This window comes from Lolium perenne, chromosome 5, assembly GCF_019359855.2.
Source record: "Lolium perenne isolate Kyuss_39 chromosome 5, Kyuss_2.0, whole genome shotgun sequence".
Lineage (NCBI taxonomy): Eukaryota > Viridiplantae > Streptophyta > Magnoliopsida > Poales > Poaceae > Lolium > Lolium perenne.
Genome location: NC_067248.2, coordinates 38181759 through 38200835, shown reverse-complemented (window position 1 = coordinate 38200835; position 19077 = coordinate 38181759). Strand labels below are relative to the sequence as shown.

General features: G+C 41.7%; 1 protein-coding gene across 6 annotated transcripts; it reads right to left on the bottom strand.

The window, feature by feature from the left end:
- Nucleotides 1–1869: 1869 nt before the first annotated feature.
- On the bottom strand, nt 1870–12090 carry LOC127298559 (uncharacterized). 6 transcript variants are annotated; one of them, XM_071819848.1, is made up of 6 exons: nt 11863–12089; nt 11708–11763; nt 10280–10582; nt 7934–8001; nt 2560–2606; nt 1870–2468 (listed from the first exon to the last, which is right to left on the bottom strand). In XM_071819848.1, exons 4-6 carry the CDS (start codon nt 7956–7958, stop codon nt 2127–2129), a joined length of 414 nt encoding a protein of 137 aa, XP_071675949.1. In that variant the 5' UTR covers nt 7959–8001; nt 10280–10582; nt 11708–11763; nt 11863–12089; the 3' UTR covers nt 1870–2126. The 6 variants fall into 6 exon arrangements, 4 of the variants coding, with proteins under 4 accessions (XP_071675949.1, XP_071675946.1, XP_071675947.1 ...); XR_007849858.1 differs by lacking the exons at nt 7934–8001; nt 10280–10582 and having other exon boundaries at nt 11863–12090; XR_007849859.1 differs by lacking the exons at nt 7934–8001; nt 10280–10582 and having other exon boundaries at nt 11896–12090.
- Nucleotides 12091–19077: the final 6987 nt, after the last annotated feature.

The window sequence follows — 19077 nt, the reverse complement described above, 5'->3', positions numbered from 1 at the left end:
CTAGACAAACTTTAATAGTAATCACAAAGACTTCTGAATACGAAACAAGAAAAGAGAATGCAACCGACGAGGATAATTTGTATAGTGATCAAAAGTTGAATCAGGGGCTTTCATTATATCGAGAAGCAATAGGGAATGATATATGGATAACACAAGGTTCGCTCGAAGTTAATCGTGTACGCACACGAGCCATCACGGACGTCCATATTCTCATTGGTTATTGATCCGAATAAGTTTTGGAGTCACATTTGTGTGTTACCAAACCTGTTGGGTCGCATGCTTAAAGTAATTTAATATTTTGTGAGAATTCATATAAGTGTTATATATGATATGTGGTTGAGATAGCGACATCAAAATTGTCCAGGGATCATCGACATACAAAATTCGGAGATGTTTCGGAATTGTTCTGGGATTTCAATACGTGAGAGAAAAACTACTGGAAGTATTCCAGAGTTGTTATTATTGTTTCAGAGAAATATCGGAAGAGTTGCGGAGTTACTAAATATGTTTTTTGGATCTTAGGGACAAGTCCTTGCAAATGGGGGACGGTGCCTCCAAAGGACGAGCTTCGGGTCATGTGCCACAGCCGTCCATGCTCGCGCCTCGGACGTGTGCACTGCAGGTCTCCAATGGCTCCTCCGCCGGATCTTCCCATGTCCTTGCTCCCCTTCACGAACTCACCGGCACATCCCCGTGGGTTCGAGTTTGATCTTTTGTATTGCTCTTGTAAGGTGTTGTGAATAATCTAATAAAAAAACCGTGTGCATCCTTTGGATGCAGAAGCTGGGGCGATATTTCCCTCATTTCGAAAAAAAAGCCAGCGCCATGTGATACATGCATTTATATCATCATATATGCATCATATAGGGATAGTTTTTATTGTTATCTGCATAGATATTGCATTATTTCCACTTATTTAGATGATTTATGGTACTTTTATACAAAGTCTCATGTTTTCGTATTTAATTAGTGGGAGGCGGAAAATCTCTTTTCTCATATTTTATGTTTTAGTGACTTTCGTGGAGTTAAATAATTAAAAAAATACCACTGAAATTTTTCATCTAAATAAAGACGATGGACACAAGGAGTCAACTGGGAAATCCACGAGGCCCAAAGTAGGTCCCATGGTGGCGCGGTTAGATACCTTGTCACGCCATGGCATCTACCCATGCCATGGGGCTGATGACTGCAAAAAACTTACTTATAAGTTTCAAAAAAAGAATGAAAACATCTTCGGACTTCGCCAATGATATATATTACAAGCATGCAAAATCACAATGCAATAATTTTAGAGATTTTAGATATAAATATGATTTTCAATTTTTCAAAATAAGGAATCACTGGTGTCATGTGCACCAAATCTCCACGCTTGTATATTTATATTTAACGCAAATGCTAGTAGTCCTCCTACTTACTGTGCAAAAGTTTCCAGTGACATGATCAAAGGCAGTGCAATCCCTACAAGTTCGCACCCATCGAACTTGTCCCTCTCAAGGCCCGGCTCAGGCATCACACAACATGACCTGTTCCTAATGATCTCCCGCAAAAACTTCAAACCTGGAGATTCATGCGCGGACAGCCTAGTTGCTCGGACATTTTCGCACAACTGATAGTTCGATTTCCATGGTCCAAAAGGAGCCAGGGATCATAGTGTTGTATGTGAAGTTCCTATAAACTTCAGGTAATATTATTGCATTGTGCATTGGAAACGAACTCAAGCTAAAATTTAATCAATTTATTGAATTCACTTCCGATCTGTTGCGGTGACAGTTCTTCCAGCGCACTGCCTAGTTTCCTTCCCACAAAGTAATTTTAAGCACAGAGAATGCAGAAAACAAAGTAATATGAGAATATGCAAAAGCTTGAAAGTTCAGAAAATCAAACATAAACAAGTACTGCAAATAAAATACTGCCATCCATCAAAAAAAGAAACAAACATACATCACCTCTCTGCCCCACGGCACGGAGACATCAGCCATACAACACATCAACCAATCTGAATAAAATTCATAGTTTTGGTATACCAGAAAAAATAACCCAGTGCCACACAACTTCATATTCAAGCATACTCAAGTCTTCCAGATGATGGCAGAGCATGCCCTACGCTCTATCTCCCCCCTGCCTGCTCACAACTCTTCAGAAACATCATCCACATTCAGCAACACCCTGACCATGTCGTCTTCTTCGTTGGACTCCTTCCCGAAGCTGTTTGCGAAGCTCACGGCATTGGCGAAGTAAAGAAAGTCCTCGTCCTCGACGGCCTCCAGCCCGAGGCTGTTCATAAAGTTGAGGAGAGTCACGAAGTCAGAGTCCTGGAAGTAGCACGCAACCTCGGTCCAGTACCCTTCGCCGTGCACAATTGCCATGACAGTGGTGAAGTCAGGCGCTTGGAGGTTCAGGATGCTGTCGTAGGCGTTGATCTTGTCGTCATCCAACGAGAAACTGGCACCACTGAAGTCAGGGCTTGTCTGCATTAACATAATCGTTTTAATTATGAAGCATCGGCAGTGCTACCAAGTTCAGAAATGCATTTCGAATTGTAAACTGGGAAGAACTTACCTCACCAAGACCCGACTTCGAGCCCTCAGAAGATTGTGGTCCACTACCTGGAACCAAATGCCACAAACCATGCATTATTAATTACATTTTTAAGATCCATAAATCCATCAGGGGTCCCTACAGTAAAACAAGTGAGCAATCGAATAGTCAAGTGAACCAAGACTAAAAGTTCAGCACAGATAGCTGAAAACCATTGATTAAACAAGTATAACAAGAAAAAAAAATCCTAGATCTTATAAAATTAGAGGCTGTGTCCAATCCCTTTAACCCAACCTATACTTATGTTCTCCACAAAAGACATACAAACACATTCATTTTGGACATCAGTAGTATTATCTTGTGTACGCACCCAGGTATGTACGTTACTCAGCCACATCTATGCATAATCTACGATGACGAAATTTAGAGAAATTTGCAGGATATATTTTACTACTTTTCTGTAAAAGGAAAATCCTTGAAAAAAAACAATGGTACGAACAAAGTCGTCATAATGAGAATTGCTTTCAGTTTTTTTATACTTCCATTTTTTCATTACTTGAAGTGACACATTTCGATAAATGTCAATACAATATATTACTGCAAAGAACATATATTCAGTAACTATTCAATATCCTTGAGCCCATGTTTCATTGACCTAATGCTTAATTTTACATATCAGACAAATCTCAGAGAGTTGATTGGCATATCAAATAATAATAAGGGCTTATATATTAGGTGTTCTATCCGATGTCGGAAACAAACACCGCACACACTATAAGTGTGCACAGTTTGGCTCAAGCCTCAAGGTGTACTACACAATCACGCAACAAATATTTGACCAGAATATACTTTCCTATTCATAATTCCAGCTATAACATAAAACAAAATTTAGGGCGTTTCAAAAACCAAAACTATGCATTGAACTGGAAAAAAGTGTCCAACAGATGCCACCTCAAGAACCAGAGCATTTTTTTGGGAGAATTCTGATGATTACCTCATTGTACTAGATTGTGAAAATAATGTAAAATGAAGACGGGTACAGTTTGGCGTGCACAGCTTTTATTCGAGGACATGGTCAAAGGAATATTTCAGCCACCAGGCTAGTATGTTGTAAAATTTATGTTAGCAAGTGAATCTTCTCCAAGATTAAAAAGAACTGGTAAATAAACTCTATTGTTAGAAAGGCCATAGTAATTCACAAGACTGCAAACGTTCCGCTGGGTTTGCACTTTGCACAATATTAAGTGTAAGTGGCAAACTATCTCTTCTTTCTTCTTCTTGCCCCCAAGAGTTTGTAATAAACAGCCAATGGCCACATGGTTCTCCTGTAAATAAACTCTATTCTTAGAAAGGCCATAGTAATTCACAAGTCTGCAAACGTTCCGCTGGGTTTGCACTTTGCACAATATTAAGTGTAAGTGAAAAACTATCTCTCCTCTTTCCCCCAAGAGTTTGTAATAAACAGCCAATGGCCACATGGTTCTCCTGTCAATTAACACTTCTTTGTTGCCTCTGTTTTCCCATTTGTTAATGCCATTACTGAGTACTGACCATCAGCATGACCAGTTTCGCTTACTTCTTGCACAACACAACCACTAACTCTGCTAGCGAAACACATGCACTCTATCAGTTATGCTTCTCACCTCTCCTCTATCGCCGTTTTCATCCATTTGTCACACATAACCTACCTTACTAGCTATTGCTATGATGCATTGTGCCACAATTAGCTATACTAGTCACTGCAAACATGCGTTAACTAATTTCGGCCACCACAGCTCTTCCCAGCCACTGCCTGGAACACCAATCACCACCATAGGCCTCACCGACCAGTTAGTTGGTTACCACCAGGCACAGTTGACCTTGCCGACCACTTCACTAGTCATTACTATCACTACAAACCTTACCTAATACTCCCTCTGTCCCATAATATATATGTTGTGATAACATCTTATATTAAGGGACAGAGGGTGTACTTGATTGAGAAAGTACCAGACAAAACAAAACAAAACAATAGACATATAAAGCTAAAAGTACCAATTTGAGAAGGGCGAAAGGGTAATGTGAATCTCCTATTAACCTTAGAGATCCTCCTTGAGATAGGCTTTCAACCCGCTTTATAAATGAAGCCACAAACAAGTAGATCAAAGATAAACAAAAAAGTACAAGGGAACCAAAACTTGCCACTAAAGACACCAGAACGAGACCCAGTGGAATCTAAGCTCCACGACGACGCCCCTAAGAAGATAACGACGCACAGCGCCGTTGTCGTTGAGACCGCGACGGTTAAAGGTTTTCACCCGGATCCCTAACGGGGAAATGTACCCACAACGGTGCCCTCAAGAGGGTTACGACACCCGCATGTATCGCCGCAGTTGGCGTCGAAACGCAAAGCTTTCGCCCAGACAAATCATCGCACACGCCTGATATTTCGGACCGCACACTGAGCCCAGCCTCCAAATCGCGATCTGGGAGCTACCATTGCCGAAGTTCCGTCAACACCAGGATCACAGGTTGCCTGCTCCTCGCATTCAAATGACTAAGGAGCAACGCCATCACCACCGCGCCGCTAGCCGTAAAGACGCCTGCGCGATCTACCTCCTGGGGCCGCCGCCCTGGCGTCCGTGAGCTCAGGACAGCAGCACACTATGGGGCCGCCGACTCGAATGAGGTAGGTGAGCGAGGGATCAGCCGCCGGTCACAGCCGCGCAGCAGCCAGTCGTAGGAGTGCACCCTCCACCGCTGGACACAGCAGGAGCACACCAGGCCTATATTGGGCCTGGCCAGGGCCCAGATTGGGCCCGTAAAGTCCCTGCTGGCAGGCTGCAGCACCACGGCTGCAGCTGCCGCCGCCACCCAACTACCGCTACTCCGCAAGTAGCGCAGCAGTGTGAGCTGGCTCCACCCTTACCACCGCGAAGCCGCCACGCCCCTCGCCCAGCGCATCGCCCTCACCGGCCCGTGCCAAAGCCTCCATGTGAGGGGGAGAAGGGGCCCCGCTGCCGCCAATTCCCGGGCTTCGCCCGGCGGCACCGACCGGCGGCGGTGAGAAGGGGGAAGAGAGGGAGAGAGGGCTCTGTTGGGTGGCAGCTAGGGTTCCCTCGCCGTCGCCACGTGGGTGACGCAGGAAAGAGAGGGATTTTTATGGTAATTCTAGCAACTATGATTTTATCCGCGATATTCAAAATAAATTATTTTTCTTAACAAAACAAGGATGAAAAACTACAGTGTCCTTTACAGACACATTTTGATAGAGCATCCTCACCTTGAGACATGCATAAAGCAACTGGCTCCAATCCCTCGTAGCTCATGAAGACGATTACGTCTTTCGAATAAATCAACGATAAAACTATCGTGGCATACTTGAAGAACGGAAAGGATGGAGGAGTGCACAAGTGTGGGTTAGGTTGTTTTTTCAAGAGTCCAGCGGGATGAATATATAGTTCAGGATGCAATGCGAACACAACGCATAATCGTGTGTACACATACAAGAATACTAATTTTAGAAGGTTTCAATTTGAGAAGGTCCAAAAGGCAATTCGACTCTCCTATCAACCTTGGAGGAGATATACATTCTTGCATTGCACAAGGCAAGTGTAAAATTTGTAGTTGCACAACTATTTATGGTAATTGTAGCAATTATAATTTTATCCGTGATTATTTAAAATAGTTTTCTTAACAAAACAAGGATGCAAAACTACCATGCATGATAAAGGGAAGCTGTCAATATCAAAAACAAAAATGAAACAAATATATCCATTTTCATCAGTCTGGAATGATCAATCCAATACAAACTAGCTGAAACCCCGTTCAAAGCATCCATGAATGGATCCATATAGATCCATTTTGATAGAGCATCCTCACGTCGAGACATGGATAAAGCAGCTAGCTCCAATACCTCGTAGCTCATGAAGCTTATGATTACGTTTTCAAGGAAATCAACGAAGCGCCAAAAGATGGAGGAATGCACAAGAGTGGGTTAGGTTGAATTTGGAAGAGTCCAGAGGGGCGGATATGTAGTACAGGATGTAATGCTACCACACCACATAATCATGTGTATACATACAAATTCACAAATTTGAGAAGGGTGAAAAGGTAATTCAAGTCTCCTATCAACCTTAGAGGAGATATACATTCTTACATTGCACAAGGCAAGTGAAAAAAATGTCGTTGCTTATCTATTTATGTTAATTCTTGCAATTGCGAATTTATATGCAGTATCTAAGGGGTGTTTGGTTCATGCCCAGGCCAGCCACGCCAAATCAAGGGCGTGTCAATATTTTTTCTAACCATTTGCTCGCTCGTGTTTCGCCAGCGGTTGGCGTGAAATCTGAACTAGATGACCAATAATTTGGTGTGGTTCAGGGAAGTGGGCTTCAAACCAAACGGTGGCCTATATTACCGGTCAACGCCAAGATTTTGGTAAGGTAACCGTTGGTTATGATCCAAACAGAACCTAAAATAAAATTGTTTCCTTAACAAAACAAGGGCGAAAAACCACATTGCATGATAAAAGGGAAGTTGTCAATACTAGAAATCACAAACAACTACTTCCTCCGATCCGGAAAAAACGTCGGGCAGTTAGTACAATAGCGTTTTACAGTTACACCCTTCCAAAATCACGAAACTAGACCATCAGGATCTGGCCAATGCCACCACAGCGACCCACGCGCGCTTGCTCCAAGTGACATGGAGTGCGGGTTGTGTACAAGATAAACGCAAGGTTGTTTTCGTAAAATAACCTGTCCGACATTTTTTCTGGATCGGAGGGAGTAATATATTAATTTTATCAAGATGTGAATTACCAATCCAGTATAGCCTAGCTAATCCCCATCAAAGCATCCACAAATAGACCTATATAGATACTTTTCGATAGAGCATCCTCACCTTGAGACATGGATAGAGCAACCGGCTTCAATCCCGCATAGCTCATGAAGCTCATGATTATGACTTTTGAGGAAATCAATCATAGAGTTGTTGTCGCGTAACTAAAGCACCGAAAGGATTGAGGAGGGCACAAGTGTGGGTTAAGTTGGATTTTGAAGAGTCCAAAGGGGTGAATATATAGTACCGAATGCAATGCGAACTCAATGCTTAATTTTGTGTACACATACAAATAAACTAAAAGATGCAGGAGTGTGAACATGGATAAGGACACTACAAAATACTCAAAGGCATTAAACACCCGACCCAATCACATGAAGACGTATCCATGTATGCAATGGCATTGCAGTAGAAAAGGTAATAAATCAAGATAAGAAAACATCCAAAGTCATGTCTTGATGGCATCATCGTAGCATGGCAAGAAACAAAGATAGAAGAATGACAACACACGGCACCCAATGAGGTTATTTTAACTTGACATTGTAGTAGAAAAGAGTTATTTTTAAGGTGCTACCATGCTCTTTCTCGAAGTATTTCATTGTCTCAAGTTTATATTGCCACTCCACTTATGATGCGCCGGCCCTGACCACAACAAAAATTAAAATGAAATGTAACCAAAGTTATCCACGTTAGGCACAAAGAGAGAAACGATGCAAATGTTCTCACCTCAATGAATGAGTTTCGCGAGAAAAGGGGCGAAAGGGACTATATAGTAAGAGGAGATGGAGTATGAAGAATAAAACATGGCCATGTGTATAAATAGATGACCCGAGACAAAATCTTCTCAGAGATATGGATTTCCTCAATGACATTTAATGCAAAAGAAAATCTTGCCTACATAAATAGTCATACTACAAGTGATATGATAATTTATAGATCTAACAAATGACAAGTAGTAATAAAGAATGAACGATTGTGTCCATACTGCTAAATAGCACCAAAACAATAATTATCCATCAAATATACAAAAAAAAATACTAAAAGCGAACTATTTCACCAAATTATATAATAAATCTGATCTTTGAATTCGTGTTGTTTTGGATTGTCTGTTAGGGTACTTTCGTTCTCGTACGGTAGCATATCTGTTAGTAGAACCGAATGAGCAACATACAAAATTGTATTCGCAACATGTTGTACAATCATAAGTGTTATTAAGTAAAATTGAGACACTAAGAGTGTTAGAATGAGAATATGCAATGTATGCACTTTTTTTAATAGTTTAAGTTCATATACTGTGTGTTAGCCATCAATTCTAACAGCTTAAAACTATAATACTTAACTCGGCTAGTAGGTGAACTAAGTGCTACATTAATTACCACATGGTATTTGACATTCAAATTAACTCTCTGAGTTATTTGAAATGGATCCAAATAAGAAAAAGAGCATGGTACCACCTTAAAAATACTACCTCGGTTCCGTTTTAATTGACGACAATGGTAGCCCCGCGGGCGAGTATGTTGGTACACTCCCGCATCAATTAGATCGGAACGGGGGAGTAACTCTTAAGATCCAAATAAGAAAGAGCATGGTACTTTACATATGTTAGATATCTTTTCTGTTATAGAGTTAAAAATAGAATTTTATAGTGCGCTACTTTTCAACATTTAACATAAAGTTAATATTTCTATGAATTTAGGCAATACGATTCGCTTGTGTACATAAACATTCACAAGGCACAAATCCCCATTTTTTAATTCCCAACAATCCAAAAATATGTAACAAGTGAGATCATTTGCTGGTGGAAATCCCTTTTGCTTTGAATGGAAGTCACCCTTGCTCTGATTCCGTGATACACGAGTACACCACACTCCTACTCATAGTCTTCCCACTATTGTGCCCTTCACCACATGATAATGAGGCCCTTCACTACATGCTTTTTCGTTAGTGTACTTGTACTGTGCTGATCTGTGGTGGCAGCCGGTTCCGAGGAGAAGCGCCTGGTGCCTCTCGCTAGCGGCCCCGACCACCATGCCCTACCGCCGTTAGATCATTAGGCGCGGCCCTAGCCATAGTTCTGGAATCTAATTGGGGAATTTGGGATGGGTGGAGGGACGATATATCATTTTTTCTCTTCAGTAGAATGGGTTTGTAAACACGTGAAAGCCGGATTTTGAGAAAAAGGAAACCACCACCATATCCCTTTCATATTTGCATTCTAACACTCTTCGTATCCAAAAGTTTACTCAAATATGCATATGATTGCACAAGGTAATGCAAATATATTTCTTTATGTTGCTCTTTCGGTTCGACAAAATTAATATGTTAACAAAAATGAAAGTTCCCTCATGGAATATCGAAAACATAACAACATTTTTGATAATCAATTTATCATATATTTCGGTGGATTAGTCCGGTTTTAGTATGGTATTTGTATACGTGATATTTTGATGGATAATTATTGTTTTAGTGCTATTTTAGCACTATGAATACAATTTTCCATATTGTATTATTACTTGTCATTTGCTACATGTATAAATTATCATATCACTTAGCGGTAGAACGCTTATTCATTTAGGGAATATTTTCTCTTTTGCAGTTAATGGCATCGAATAAATTCATATCTCGGGAGAAGATTTTGTTGCGAGCCTTCTATTTATATACACAGCTATGTCTTGTTTTGTACACTCCATCTCCTCCTATTATATAGTACTTGGTTCCCCTTTTCTCGCGAGACAGATTCATTGAGGTGAGAATATTTTGCATTGTTTCTCTCTCCATGCATAACAGGGATAACTTTGGATACATTTCTTTTTAGTTTTTGTTGTGGTCATTGTATCTAATGAGGGGTCGGTGCATTAGAAGCTGAGTGACACTATAAACTTAAGAGAATGACATACTCTGACAAAGAGCATGGTAGCACCTTAAGTAACTATTAAGATCTCTGACAACATGTGAATAGGGAGAATGTGGCCAAGGCCAACTATCCAACAGGACGGACCACGGTCAACCAAACCATCATGTACCTGATATGAAATTTTTGACACACACAACATAAATGAAGAAGAGAAAAACAATTAGAAATGCATATAGACCAACAAATAAGAAAAGTGTGCTTCAGATATTGATGATAAAATCCCAAGCCAAGACCAACGAAAAATGGAACAAGTTAAGACAAGGTTTTCTAGAGCTTGGCACTCTGGTATGCACTTCTCTAGCTCCGCCCCTGTATATATTATCATATTATCTTGGATGCAAACATGGGGTGGAGACAAGATGAGTTCAAATTAAACATCCACAAATAGCGGATATTGCAGACAGACATAAATCATGAAGATTAAACCAGATTACTACAATATCAAAATGAGTACATGATATGAATAGCGTGCTACACCGAAACACTCACACTGGATCAAATGTTATAGTAGTTATATGCACATAGTAAATGGGCAGGCTCGTCAAATGTTCTATATTATGATCACAATGGAATGAAGTTAGCATAACATGATCAACGATCTAGAATTTCTATAGCATGTTGTGGACTTGTAGTGTTTGTGCAGAATAACTAGCTGCCATCATTACTACAGTTCCTCCTTTCACAAGAAACATGAAACCCAACTAGTCAAATTGGTTATCATGTACATGCATATGTGTGATACTATTGATTGTTGGTTCAAACCCTGCATACGATTATTTTTGTCCAGCAGCACTGAGTGGCATGGACTTTGCACATATTAAAAAGCCAACTATGGATCATCTGTCATATGTTGCCTACTCGAGTCCTGCCCAAATCTAGACACAACTATTTGGATTTAATCCGTATATGGCTTAGTTGTGGATTCCCTTCCTAATCTGGTGTATAATATGGGCTATTGATTTCAACCACTGCACATGCATCATAAGAGAGAGTTGGATCCAAAGTCGTGAGTAGTATATACACTAAAATACACGTTGTGTTGAGAAGTACTGGACTAGAACTTGTTGACAAGGGAAGTTGCAAGGATTAGTTTCAAAATGGCTATAGACGAAAAGAAGAAAACTGTTTACCTATTTCAACTTTCAAGTATCAGCACTCTGAGGTCTGCACTGAGATAAGGGATACAAAATCCTGGTTCCCAAACTTAAATCCCCCGTGATTAGAACTCAGAAAACAAACCCCCGTTTGATAACAAGAGGTCTTAAGTCTTAACCAACCATGTCCTCCGTCGCCTATACACTTGTGATTTGTGAAGTTGCTAACAATCATGTATGTTTCCTTGCAGAATCGTTCCATATTGACTACAATATTCATTATTCAGCCAGTGGCTGTGATCATAGACAGAGCAGCAAGACATCGCAGTTGAGCGCATACCTCGCAGGCGTCGATCTCCTCCGCGGTCATCCTAGCGTTCCACCCATGGCTGCAGCCTGCGAGCGAAATTGGATCCGTCCAACAAAAAAAAGCACGAAACGGTCAGAATCCATAGAACGTGAAACAGAGGATCCGAGGAAATACAATAGCACCACCATGGATCAGAGGGATGGGGAGGTACTGCTGACCCGCGGCGGCGGAAGCGGAGGACAAGCGCCTGGTGCCTCTCCCTGACGGGCTCGACCACCACGCCCCGCCGCCAGACGAGCATTGGGAGCGGCAGGTCGTAAACCCTAGCTGGGATCCTCGCGAGGAGGAAACGACTTGGGAAATTTGGGATGACGACGAGATAAGATCGTAACGGCTCCGTGCGTGAATGAATATCTTTGGTGGATTTCGAATATCTTTGGTGGACAGTGATTAGCTGTCTATATTAACCACGGACGGTGGCAAGTCTCCCTTCACAATTACTTCGGCATCCAGACTGTAGATTTTGACCAAATATTAATGAAAAGATATGAGCATTTACAACATAAAATCTGTTGGAGTATTGAAATAGTAATGAAGTATATTTTTATATTATATATGTGTTTATGATAGATATTGACAATTACTTCGGCATCCAGACTGTAGATCTTGATCAAATACTAATGAAAAAACATAAACATTTACAATATAAAATCTGTTGTATTGAAATAGTAAATACAGTATATTTTATATTATATACATGTTTGGTATTATAAATATTGTATATTTTTGACAAATTTTGCGAAGTTTGACTATGGCAAAACCTAACATAAAGTAAATAAAAACGGAGGGAGTAAGAGCATCTCCGCTCACATGACTCGTCTAGCAATTCCCAGTCCATGCAATACGATAGTAATTACAAAGACATCAAAATAAATGAGAAAAGAGAATGAAACCAAACTAGAATAATTGGTATAGTGATCAAAAGTTAAATGACGAGGTACCAAAGTCTCGCCTCGGGCTTTCATTATATCGAGAAGCAATAGAAAATGATATATGGGTAACACAAGGTTCGCTTGAACTTAGTCAGTACGCACATAAACCATCAGGGATGTCCATGCTCCCGCTGTTGGTTATAGGACTCCTTCAGATCAGATCCGTAACTACCACTGTCAAATCCTCGCCTTCCTTGATTATCAAAAGTACTGGTAAATAACTTGTCAGGAATCCACTGAAATACGAGGAGACCCCAACAGGGCATCCCTTTTAGTTCCCCATTGGCTAACATTGGATCAAAGTCCCCGGCAGCCCGTGTACATGCGAGTTTATCGCATAATTCCTAGCCAGAGGTATGTAGCTTGTACATTTATGCATATACATGTAGTTTTTCCGGGCGTTTTATTTCTTTTCCTTGACTTGCATTTCATGGGTGTGCTAGCACACATGCTACGTGCACGGCAATTAATTCAGTCGGACCAAAACCCAAGTAGGGAGATCATGAGGTTTACTAGTCTTTCCCGTATCTCTAGGTCACCAATTTAACATATATAATTTAAATTATATAATGCAAAAATTATATCATTGGAAAATAGAACATCTAAAATTTCTAATTATATAATTTTTATAACATATAACTAATGCTAACTTGATCGAATTTGCGACCTAGAGGTACGCGAACGTCTAATAAACTGTGAGAGAGGGAATATAATAATTTTCTATTATTTCATGTAAGGATGTATTTATCAGAATATTCATGTTGAATTAAGGCTGACCCTGTACTAATAGGAAAAAACTAAGTCCCAAGAAAATTGAAGACTGTGCGAATCGATCAACGGCCTATAGGTGATGGAAGAGCAGATTTAAAGAAAAAAATCGATAAAGGAAATATATTAATATCAAAAGATACCAAGTGCACCATGCATAAAGCCAAAAAAGATAAAAGAAAACTAAGAAGAAAAAGTTCTGCTATAGTATCACAGGCCTAGCAACAGTAATACATCCACCCCTAGACAACACCTGGAATACAAACCCTCCAAAAGCGACGCCTTCAAGAAGGGAACAATGCACCAATGCTGTCATCGCCCGATCAAAGATCTTATGTTTTCACCCCGAAGATAGTCTCCGCTCTCAAAACAATGACTCCAACAAGGTCATTGTCAGGCACAACCAGTTAAGCCCAGACCTTGGATTTTCACCCTGAAAGGTAGGACTCTGAACTTCACCTGTGCTGCCGCCCCCACTTTCATACCACTGCTGCGAATCCCGGAACACCAAGCAAGTTCCTCAACATCGCGGAGACTTGAACCTTCTTTACCTAATCCCCCAATCCCGCCTTCATGAAATTCTCTGCTTCTGACTTCACCATGGACCAAAAGTCTCTTGATGTCAATATAGAACAGAGCTTCGCGCCGCTCCCTCCGGAACCAAACGGTCGGAATAAAAGCATGGGTGCGCGCGACCGAATACCACCCGATCCTGTGAACTCCAGGCAAAAGATGCATTGTTCCATTCGCTGTCGGAGCCTTCCGGAACTCATCACTCTGGCTAGATGAAGAAAGATCGGCATACGGAATGTCTTCATCTTCGTGAAAGAAGAACCCTAGGACCATCACCATGAAAGCCGGAACGGCCGGCCCCCACGCCGCTGCCATGGCTAGAACCGTGGTCCATCTTCCTCCTCCAACCCGGCCGGTGGAGGTCAGTAGTGATCCCGCTGCCTCCCTTTCTCCACCGAGTTCCGCCACACCACCGTGTCTCCCGCCATGATCTAGGTGAAGTAGCTGAAGGCCACCACCACCAGACCTGTCGTCCACCGCCGCCGCCCCTGGAAGACGCCTCCTCCGCGCGAAGGGGAGTCAATGGAAGCACCACCACCGCCCCTGACTTTGGCAGTCGGACGCGGCCGCCACCGCCGACCCCGACGGCGGCAGCGGCCATGAGGAGGAAGATGGGCCGCCTCTTCTTGGGTTTGGTGTATGGATTCGTTGCATAGAAAACAAAAAATTTCCTACCGCGAGAACGCAATCCAAGCCAAGATGCAATCTAGAAGACGGGAGCAACGAGGGGATGAACGAGACTCACCCTTGAAGATTTACAAAGCCTACAAGATGAGGCTCTTGTTGCTGCGGTAGACGATCACTTGCCGCTTTCAAAAGCGCGTAGAAGATCTTGACGGTGCCACAAACTGGCAGCACCTCCGTACTCGGTCACACGTTCGGTGTTGATGAAGACGACGTCCTTCTCCCCGTTCCAGCGGGCAGCGGAAGTAGTAGCTCCTCCTTGAATCCGGCAGCACGACGGCGTGGTGGCGGTGGCGATGGATATCTCCGGCGGAGCTTCGCTAAGCGTTGCGGGAGAGGTGGAGGAGTGGGGCGGCTAGGGTTTGGGGAGAGGGGGTGGCCGGCCTCCAAGGGGTGCGGCCAAGGTGGTTGCCTTGGTGTGGCCGGCCCCCTCCCCTTGCCCCTCATTATATAGGTGGAACCCCCAAGTGTTGGACTACAAGTCTTCGAATAAGACCCCAACCCAAAACCTTCCATGTGTAGGGAAACCTACCCAAGGTGGGATTCCCACCTCAAGTGGGACTCCCACCCTTCCATGAGGGGGGTGGCCGGCCACCCTTGGTGGAGTCCACCTGGGACTCCACCCCTCTAGGGTTGGCCGGCCATGGGAGGTGGAGTCCCTTCTGGACTCTGCCTTCCAAAGTGATTTCTTCCGGACTTTTCTAGAACCTTCTAGAACCTTCCATAAATGCACCGGATCATTTTCAAACTTATAAAATGACTTCCTATATATGAATCTTATTCTCCGGACCATTCCGGAACTCCTCGTGATGTCCGGGATCCCATCCGAGACTTCGAACAATACTTCGAACTCCATTCCATATTCAAGTTCTACTAATACAACATCAAACCTTAAGTGTGTCACCCTACGGTTCGCGAACTATGTAGACATGGTTGAGAACTCTCTCCGACCAATAACTAATAGCGGGATCTGGAGATCCATAATGGCTCCCACATATTCAACGATGACTTAGTGATCGAATGAACCATTCACATACGATACCAATTCCCTTTGTCACGCGATATTTTACTTGTCCGAGGTTTGATCATCGGTATCACTCTATACCTTGTTCAACCTCGTCTCCTGACAAGTATTCTTTACTCGTACCGTGGTATGTAGTCTCTTATGAACTTATTCATATGCTTGCAAGCTAATTAGACGACATTCCACTGAGAGGGCCCAGAGTATATCTATCCGTCATCGGGATGGACAAATCCCACTGTTGATCCATATGCCTCAACTCATACTTTCCGGATACTTAATCCCACCTTTATAATCACCCATTTATGCAGTGGCGTTTGATGTAATCAAAGTACCTTTCCGGTATAAGTGATTTACATGATCTCATGGTCGAAAGGACTAGGTAACTATGTATCGAAAGCTTATAGCAAATAACTTAATGACGTGATCTTATGCTACGCTTAATTTGGGTGTGTCCATTACATCATTCATATAATGATATAACCTTGTTATTAATAACATCCAATGTTCATGATTATGAAACTAATCATCTATTAATCAACAAGCTAGTTAAGAGGCTTACTAGGGACTCATTGTTGTTTACATAACACACATGTATCAATGTTTCGGTTAATACAATTATAGAATGGTATATAAACATTTATCATAAACATAAAGATATATAATAACCACTTTTATTATTGCCTCTTGGGCATATCTCCAACAGTCTCCCACTTGCACTAGAGTCAATAATCTAGATTACATTGTAAGGTACCTAACACCCATGGCATTCTGGTGTTGGTCATGCTTTGCCCTAGGGAGAGCTTTAGTCAACGGATCTGCTACATTCAGATCAGTGTGTACTTTGCAAATCTTTACTTCTCCATCTTCGATGTATTCGCGAATCGAATGATAACGCAGCTTGATATGCTTCAGCCTCTTGTGTGACCTTGGTTCTTGTGCATTGGCGATGGCACCCATGTTGTCACAGTATATGACTAGTGGGTCCAATGCACTAGGAACCACACCGAGCTCTACAATGAACCTCTTCATCCATACCGCTTCTGATGAAGCCTCTGAAGCCGCTATGTACTCCGATTCTGTTGAAGACTTCGCCACCGTGCACTGCTTTGAGCTTGCCCAGCTTACTGCAGCACCATTCAATATAAACACGTACCCAGACTGTGACTTAGAGTCATCAGGATCAGTGTTCCAACTTGCATCGGTGTAACTTGTTACAACGAGCTCTTGGTCACCTCCATAACAAAGAAACATATCCTTAGTTCTTTTCAAGTACTTCAGGATATTCATGACCGCTGTCCAGTGTTCCATTCCTGGATCACTTTGATATCTGCTAGTCAAACTAACAGCATGTGCTATATCCCGTCTTGTACATAGCATGGCATACATGATAGAGCCTACTGCCGAGGCATAGGGGATCTGACTCATCCTTTCTATTTCTTCTGCCGTAGCCAGACCTTGAGTCTTACTCAAGACCTTGCCTGGTAACATAGGTAAGAATCCTTTCTTACTTTCGTCCATTCTAAACTTCTTTAGAATCTTGTCCAGGTATGTACTCTGTGATAGCCCTATTAGACGTCTTGATCTATCTCTATAAATCTTGATGCCTAATATATACGATGCTTCACCAAGGTCTTTCATTGAAAAACAATTATTCAAATAACCTTTTACACTGCTTAATAGTTCTATATCATTCCCAATCAATAATATGTCATCTACATATAATATCAGGAACGCTACAGAGCTCCCACTCACTTTCTTGTAAATATAGGCCTCTCCATGACACTGTATAAACCTGAAGTCTTTGATCACCTTATCAAAGCGTCGGTTCCAACTTCTCGATGCTTGCTTCAGTCCATAAATTGAACGCTGAAGTTTGCATACTTTGTCAGCATTTTTAGGATCGACAAAACCTTTGGGTTGTACCATATACAACTCTTCCTCAATGTCTCCATTAAGGAACACCGTTTTGACATCCATCTGCCAAATCTCATAATCGAAAAATGCAGCTATTGCTAACAAAATTCTCACAGATTTTAGCTTCGCTATAGGTGAGAAAGTATCATCGTAGTCAACACCTTGAATTTGTCGGAAACCCTTTGCGACAAGTCGAGCTTTATAGACAGTAATATTACCATCAGCATCTGTTTTTCTCTTGAAGACCCATTTATTCTCGACAGCCTTGCGGCTATCAGGTATGTCTACCAAAGTCCACACTTTGTTATCATCCATGGATCCCATTTCGGATTTCATGGCTTCTTGCCATTTGTTGGAATCTGTGCTCATCATCGCTTCTTCATACGTCGCAGGGTCTTCATCATTGTTGTCCACAATCATGACATTTAGACAAGGATCATACCAATCAGGAGTGGCACGTTCTCTTGTCGATCTGCGAGGTTCAGTAGCTATCTCGTTTGAAGTTTCATGATCATTATCATTAGCTTCCTCTATTGCCGGTGTAGGCGGCACAGGAACATCTTCCGGTACTGCGCTACTCTGATCAACGAGTAAAGATTCATCAATCTCATCGAGTTCTACTTTTCTTCCAGTCACTTCTTTAGTGAGAAATTCTTTCTCAAGAAAGGTTCCGTTCTTAGCAACAAAGATCTTGCCTTCGGATCTGTGATAGAAAGTGTACCCTATAGTTTCCTTAGGGTATCCTATGAAGACGCATTTTTCCGCTTTGGGTTCTAGCTGTTGGAGATATGCCCAAGAGGCAATAATAAAAGTGGTTATTATATATCTTTATGTTTATGATAAAAGTTTATATATCATGCTATAATTGTATTAACCGAAACATTGATACATGTGTGTTATGTAAACAACAATGAGTCCCTAGTAAGCCTCTTGTATAACTAGCTTGTTGATTAATAGATGATCATCGTTTCATGATCATGAACATTGGATGTTATTAATAACAAGGTTATGTCATTATGTGAATGATATAATGGACACACCCATATAAGCGTAGCATAAGATCACGTCATTAAGTTATTTGCTATAAGCTTTCGATACATAGATACCTAGTCCTTATGACCATGAGATCATGTAAATCACTTATACCGGAAAGGTACTTTGATTACATCAAACGCCACTGCGTAAATGGGTGGTTATAAAGGTGGGATTAAGTATCCGGAAAGTATGAGTTGAGGCATATAGATCAACAGTGGGATTAAGAGACCACATACCACGGTACGAGTAAAGAGTACTTGTCATGAGACGAGGTTGAACGAGGTATAGAGATACCAATGATCAAACCTCGGACAAGTAAAATATCGCGTGACAAAGGGAATTGGTATCGTATGTGAATGGTTCATTCGATCACTAAAGTCATCGTTGAATATGTGGGAGCCATTATGGAT